Genomic DNA, 7406 nt, shown 5'->3' on the forward strand with positions numbered 1-7406 from the left:
ACTTCCACTTATAAGATAAATAATTTCTGGGGATATAATATACAGCATAGTTTAAAAAAAGGTTAATGAACAGTATTTGGCATATCATCTTTCAGTAAAGGATTAGACAAAATGATCATTCCTACAAGTCTGATGAATGTCTTTAAATGCATCTCACAAAATCAGTATATCGGTTTTATTTTCCACTTCGCAGTCTGGGAAGAATTCTATTATTTGCTTTCAAAAGGAAACTTTAGTGTCAATTATAGGGGGGGAAAGTGCTTAAAAAAAAAAAAAAAGATAAAGAAGAGAGGAACTGGTCCAAACAGTTGAAAATGTCATTTAGATCTCAAGTCTACAGCTTAACAGAGTTATGTAGTGCTGTATCTTGCTCCAGAATGGTTGAAAGCAGCTGGATGTGCAAAACCTAAACAAACAGAACTATAAACACCTCAGAAAGCGTTTTCACAGAAGGGCACCCTCGGTCACCAAGCAAATGACAGCAACAGGACTGGTGACTATTGGGACCGCTTCTCTCGCCACCTCCAGCAGTGTGGCCTGGACTAGTTCTATCCTCTGCTGTCGAGAGCCTCCCCAGCTAAATGTACTAGCTCCTCAACCTTCACGTTCTGTAATCGAGAAGGTAGTGGTGCTACAGGTAAGGCAGCGGGGGTCGGAGGATGCAGTGTCCTCTTCTCAATTCTCCACTAGCCTCCAAACCACGATAGCTGCTCCCACACCACTGTAGAGAGACAGATTTTGATACCGAAAAAGGCTAAAACTTTTCCTTCTTCTTACAGAGGGCACCCGTCCACCCCACCCCAGGGCGTCTTGGCCAATGCCTAAGGAGAGCGCGGGGTCTACCCACCTCTTCAGACTCCAGCCCGGCCCTTCCTCCCCAACGGTAAGGAGCGTCTCCAAGGCGGGACCGCTCCCCTCAACTCCTCTCCCGCCGCTGACCCACAGCCCGACCTCACCTGGGAGCAGTTCCACCACGGGATGGCTTAGAGAAATCTTGGGAAGAGCGGTCTAGCAAACGACGCCACCGAAGGCACAGTCATGGTCCACCTCATTCAGGGCGCCAGCGCAGACACGCCTCAGCTGCTGCGCCTCCCGCCTCCGGGAGGTTCCCCAGCCGCCCCGGTACGGTCCCAGCCTCCCGCACTGCACGCCGGGAACGGCCTACCTCCTCTTCTCAAAGACTTCAGCGTCCAGACGCACCAGCCGCCAAGCAGAACTGCACTCTGGGATTTGGAGTCCTCATCCCACGCCTTCTCAGCCTCCTGAACGCAGAGTCCCAGGACCCGGCTGAGGAATCTAAACGTAAAGCATTGCTCACAGTCGTGAAATATTGGCGACGCTTGCATCCGGGTCCTTGTTCCGGCCTCGGCGGGGTGGGAAATGGTGTTGCCTAGCAATCACCGCGGCTATTACTTGCTCCGGACCGGTTGGCGGGATCCCGTGTCGGATTGGAACCGCGCTGGGGAGCAGTGTGGAGTGGCCGCGGGGCCTGGCTGGGTGGGTGCGGTAGCAGAGTGGCCATCTCTGGTTACCAGGCTTTGTCTAGGTTGGTGCATCCTGGTGAGCGGGAGCGGCAAGTCTTCTCCCACGCAGGTTCCTTAAGCCTCAAGGCCCGTATACCATAGCCCAGCTTCCCCGCTTCAGCCTTTAGCCCGCAATCCGTCTACCTTTTGCTCGCTTCAGCTCTGGTTTCCCCAGCTCAGCTGCAGTTATTTCAATCGTTTATCTACTCACTTTTTTTTTCTAAACCCTTAGCTCCACTTCCCCGAATCAAGGGTTACTTTCAGCTTTCTAAGTACCCCTGCGTTTGGCACCATTACATGTTCGCGCGCCTTGGTGGTAAGGGGGCGTAGAGGAGGGGGAATCAGAATCTTAGTTCTGACTTAGATTAGTTTTAGCGAGGAAGCCGTCATAATTTATTCAGCCTATAAAATATCTAATGGTTTGTGCCAATTGCTGTAATTTTGATCTAGGCTATTTTACCCACATATCTGTTATACAATTTAGGGGCTATAGCCCTTTGCTAACACCATAGAGAGTTATAATAAGATAATCTGTACAAGCTCTAAATTACTGTAAAAATAGTAATGCTGTTTACCTTGAAAATGCTAATACCCACTTGTTTTGTTAGAGAGTAAAGCACAGTGAAAGAATTCAAGATGCCACCTAATATAAACTGGAAGGAAATAATAAAAGTTGACCCAGATGAGCTTCCTCGTCAAGAAGAATTGGCAGATAATCTATTGATTTCATTATCCAAGGTACTTAATTGATAAATAATACATAGATGTATACATACAACTGTGATTAATCAAAGTTGTCCATGAAATCACTGAATGCTACAAGTGGAAGGGTTCTTACATTTTGATGAAGGGTTATAAAATATGAAATAGTTGCTTTTCTCTTTACTTAGGTGGAAGTAAATGAGCTAAAAAGTGAAAGTCAAGAAAATATGATACACCTTTTCAGAATTACTCAGTCACTAATGAAGGTTTGTATGCAGTAGGTTTAATAATAGCTTTGACTTTTAGAGAAAGTTTAAGAAACTGTTCTAGTTCGATAAATTAATCTCTGTGAAAGTACTTTGCAATATCTAAACCACCACTAAAAAGTGAAATATCTTCAAAAGTGGATTGAGACTTTTAGGTGCAAAACATTATTCATTTCTGCTCTACAGTTCCTAAAAGAAATGTGTAGGGGAAACAGAATGTATGTTTATCAAAGGATAGAGAGCTCCTATGCTAATTATGTTAATATAATTTGTCAGTTATGTTGGCATGTAGCTGACTACTATAGGGTTCTGTTAGGAGGGGAAGAGATTTAAGTGTGAGAAGATCCTATAAAGATCCAAGACTAAAGAGTAGTTTTGGGTAGGTGGAAGGCAGTGGTAAAGTTAAGGAGATTCTAGAGCTGGAGGTACCAAAAGTAAAAACTGGGAATAGAAAATATGCACGTTCTTTCCATTTGAGGAGACAAGTGTAGAAAGCTTATAGCAGGTTGTAGAGGAAACAAATGATGGGTATAGTTTGGAATAGGCTGTCCAGTGCCTTCAAAATGTATATTTATGCTGTCAGTAGTTAGGAGCCATTAAAGGTTTTTGAGCTACATTTGGTAGATATAAAAAACATGCCTTAAGAAGGCTAAATGAGGAATGTTAAAAGGACAAATTGAAGGGAAATTGAAGCTGTTAGCTTCAAATTAGCATAGAAAAAAGTTGGTAGAAAACATTACAAAGGGAAAAGTTACAATACTAAATATAAGGCTTGTGGGAAAAAGAGGAATCAAAGATGTTTCAAAGTTTTAGGAATCTAGAAGTTACAGCCTTCAGTAAGAAAATCATCTATTCATTGAACAAATATTTGCTGAATGTCTCCATGTACCAGGCATTGCAGGCACTAAGTATTGGGATAGCAAATAAAACAGTCCTTATTTCGAGTGCTTACATTCTAAAGTAAAGGCTTACTGAATAGCTTTTTTTAAAAAATGTTTAGATGAAAGCTCAAGAAGTGGAACTCGCTTTGGAAGAAGTTGAAAAAGCTGGAGAAGAACAAGCAAAATTTGGTACGTACCTTGGAGAAGATTATTATGGTGTTAAATGGTGGATTGCATTTATTCACTAAGCAATAGAGAATTAGCTTTAATATATTCTATAAAATGTATATACTCAGTTTATTTTGAAAGATTTTTCTAGAATTCCTATTTCATGGATCAGGTACAAAATAGTTACTTTCTCTTATACCTTATTGCAGTCATGATAGAATCTTTAAAAAGAATTAATTTTATTATTTTATTGAAATTTATTTAAAAGTTTATTTTGAGATAAATCTGACCAATTGACACATTTCTTTTTTTCTAATAGAAAATCAATTAAAATCTAAGGTAATGAAACTGGAAAATGAACTGGAGGTATGTTCTTTTGTATTCATTGGGGTATTACTGTTGTAAATTTTATTATTTTCAATTGTTATTTTCAAAGTTTTTCATTATAATTAGCTGGAAAAATCACAGGAATGATAATTCTGTTTGTAATTGTTCAATATATGTTTTGCATGCTTATTGTGTACCTTAAATTCTACTAAGGATTGCATATCCAGTTGTGAACAAAATAAAGACATTGAATAATCTTACAGTCTAGAGAAATATGCAGAAAGATTACTATTGCTGAGGTGGAGTGAGGCACATTGGAATTTGAGGAACAGTGACAGAAGAGTACTGGGGAAGAAACTTTAGAGAAAGCCAAGAGCCAAAATGTGAGTGTATTGCTGAGGAGCTGAATACACTGAAATTACTGAAATTGTGGAAAGAATGTGATATAAATGGTTTAGCCTTTAAAAGGAGGAAGGACCTTTTCGCTTTGTAATAGGAAGGGAGGAAGAATGGATGTGTACAGAAGCTTTTTATGTTTGTAAGTTTTGTGCCTGGATTTTGAGAATGGGGATGTCGTCTGCTAAAAATAAGAGTGAGAGATGTGTGGTCAAATTTTAAGTCAGATAAAACCTTAAATATAGTGGAGAATGAACTGAAGATTTCATGACCTGTAATCAAGCAGTTCAAGTTCAAATCCTGATTCTTTAATATGTTAACTCTATGATCCTGAATGGTTTATATTTTATTCCTTACTGTATATCCAACTCTTAGGGAAATAGCAGTCATTCTCAATAATGAGTTGTTAAGTGAATTATAAAGTCAGACTGATTCTGTGTTAGTGTTTAGCAAGGCAACTGTTATAGTATAGAAGAATAGGGCCGATGGAGGTATTGGTATGAAAGTGGATGAAGTGATGATTATGAAATCTTAGCTAAATAGACAAGGAGGTCAAGATTGGGGTGGGGAGGAGAGGTTAAAGAGAAGAGGAGTCGAGGGATTAAAGGGTTCTGTGCGGTAAAAGGGCAGGTATAATGTTAATAATTGGAAAAAGTTCCTGCTTGGACAAGATTCTAGTGTGGGGATGGGAGCAGGAGGCTACAGTGAATTCAAGAAACAAGTTAAAAAAAAAAAAGACCAGAATGAAAGTTATATAGATGGAATAGATGCAAGAATTTCTAGATTGCTTAAGGGGCTTCTGATGGGAGACTATGAGCTGGGTGCCAAAAATGAATTTTGTGAAGGAGTGATTGGGAAATTGGTAGTTTGCTGCTGCAGTAAGTAGGTAGTGATCAGATAGGTGGATATCATGTAAGACTGATAGCAGCTGGAGTTTTTACAGAATGGTAGAGGAACAATAGCCTAGAAATTACAGGTTGGGATAAATCAACAACTTCTTTTGACCCTGGTGTATATGGATATGGGATGTGAACGAACGAGCATCTCCCAGTTGAAAGAGTGCCAAAGGCATTAGTGTACTAAAAGAGCCAAACTGTAGCTAAAGCAAGGAGATGGACAGGATGATTCAGTAAAAAGGCTGAGGATGTAAAATATTAATTTATCTTGGAAAAGGATTTTCGAGAGCACAGTGGAAAGCTTTCTGAAGGAGGTAAAGACGAAGAAAATTTAGTTAAGGTGGAAAAATAACAGAGCTGTCTGGTGAAGAGATGAAGGTGAGACAGATTAGATGACCAAAGGATTTGATGTTTTGGATCATGACCTGAAACAGCAGGAATGTGAGGTAAAATGTATTTAGTTTGCTGCAAGATTTTAAAGATAATCTAAGTAAGGGCTGTCCGATATGGTAGCACTAACTACTTGTGGCTATTAACATTTAAAGTAATTACAATTACAATTAAAAATTTAGTTCTTTAGTTGCACTGGCCACAATTCAACTGCTCAGTAGACACATATAGATAGTGGCAACTATACTGGACACTGCAGAGAGCATTTCCATTATCCTAGAAAGTCCTGTTAGATAAGCACTGGTCTAAATAGTCCACGATATGAGGAAAAGTGAAGGTTAAGAGCACTATGAGTCAGTCAGTGACTAGGGTGGAGTCTGGTGGTTTGTAGCCTGGTTTTAGAGCTCTGATCCTCAGGGGAGTTCATTGCTTAGCTAATTCTGTGCCCTTGCATTTTTCCCTGTTGCCTGTGGTTCAGCGGCTATAATAGCCTGAGTGATTGACAGTCGATTCTTCATAGCTCTGAGTGGCTCAGGAAAAGCTTAAGGGGTTGTCAGCCTGTAAACTAAAACATAAATAAGCTTAATTTAAAAAAAAAAGGTTTAAAAATTTTTTTTTTAATTTTTAATTTTTTTTCCTTTTTTAAAATTGAAATATAGTAAGTTTACAATTTCTGGTGTACAGCATCATGTTTCAGTCATACATATACATTTTTTTCTATTCTTTTTATTATAGGTTACTAAAAGATATTGAATATAGTTCCTTGAGCTATACAGTATATACTTGTTTATCTATTTTATATGTAGTAGTTAGTATCTGCAAATCTTGAACTCCCAATTTATCTCTTTCCACCGCTTTTCCCCCTCCAATAACCGTAAGTTTGTTTTCTATGCCTGTGAATCTGTTTCTCTTTTGTAAATAAGTTCATTAATGTCTTTAAAAAAATGATTCTTAATTTTAAATATTTGGTGCTGATTATAATAAAATTTAAAATCAAAATAATTATTTGTTTGTTGTTGATTCATTTGAATCTCCAAATGTAATGTGATTAACTTATGCTTTTGGTTTATTGCTTTAAGATGGCGCAGCACTCTGCAGGTGGACGTGATACTCGGTTTTTACGTGATGAAATTCGCCAACTTGAAAAGCAATTGGAACAAAAAGACAGAGAACTGGAGGACATGGAAAAAGAGTTGGAGAAAGAAAAGAAAGTTAATGAACAAGTAAGGCACATTTTTTCAATGGATCTTCAAGTTACCTAAAAACAACACCTGTGTTTGCCTTATATAATTATTAGTAACAATACTAATTTTTATGTTTTATGTTATATGTGAGAGTTGATGTACACTTATTTCTAAGGTTTTATATCACAGTTCATGTTATCATCACATCTTTAAAATATAATGGATCAGGTACTTCTAGTGAATATGTCCTAGGGATTAGTTTTTTACATTTGGAGGTACATTTTTTTCAGGGTGTTTGAGTTGTTTACATAAAGTTGATTTGGTCTGGAATATTGGAATGAAAAACTTAATAGACATTCAAAACCAATTGATTTTTTAATTTGCCATAGTTTATTTTGGGAAAAAAGATATTTATTTGTATTGATATTAGTAGTAAACTTGGAAATTAATCTTTAAATGATGTACTCAATAATAATCAAATTTTTTATTTTCAGATGTACCTCACATGTAATACATAGGTTTTCAAAAAGTGTTAATGTCAGAATTTTGTAAATCAATTTGTATTTTAAATCGACATCATCTTTTATATTAGCATGATTTTTTATTACTTCATATATTATGCTTATTATTTTTAAAATAACTCATGCAATGTTCACTTAAATTTAGTTTGAGG

At 37.8% G+C, this 7406-nt stretch overlaps 2 protein-coding genes across 2 annotated transcripts in view; one reads left to right on the forward strand and one right to left on the reverse strand.

Annotated features, from left to right (window-relative positions):
* The window catches only part of TMTC3 (transmembrane O-mannosyltransferase targeting cadherins 3), a 49913-nt gene extending 48747 nt beyond the window's left edge, over positions 1–1166 (reverse strand). Inside the window, 1 exon segment of the mRNA XM_006185505.3 lies at positions 957–1166. The gene's annotated coding sequence lies outside the window, so the exon portion shown is untranslated.
* A 393-nt stretch (positions 1167–1559) lies between these two features.
* CEP290 (centrosomal protein 290) overlaps positions 1560–7406 on the forward strand; it is an 81536-nt gene continuing 75689 nt past the window's right edge. The window contains 5 exon segments of the mRNA XM_032493651.1: positions 1560–2261; positions 2414–2491; positions 3492–3561; positions 3860–3906; positions 6629–6772. Coding sequence (XP_032349542.1) covers positions 2160–2261; positions 2414–2491; positions 3492–3561; positions 3860–3906; positions 6629–6772 — 441 coding nt within the window. The 5' untranslated portion in view covers positions 1560–2159.

Source organism: Camelus ferus, chromosome 12 (assembly GCF_009834535.1).
Source record: "Camelus ferus isolate YT-003-E chromosome 12, BCGSAC_Cfer_1.0, whole genome shotgun sequence".
Classification (NCBI taxonomy): Eukaryota; Metazoa; Chordata; class Mammalia; order Artiodactyla; family Camelidae; genus Camelus; species Camelus ferus.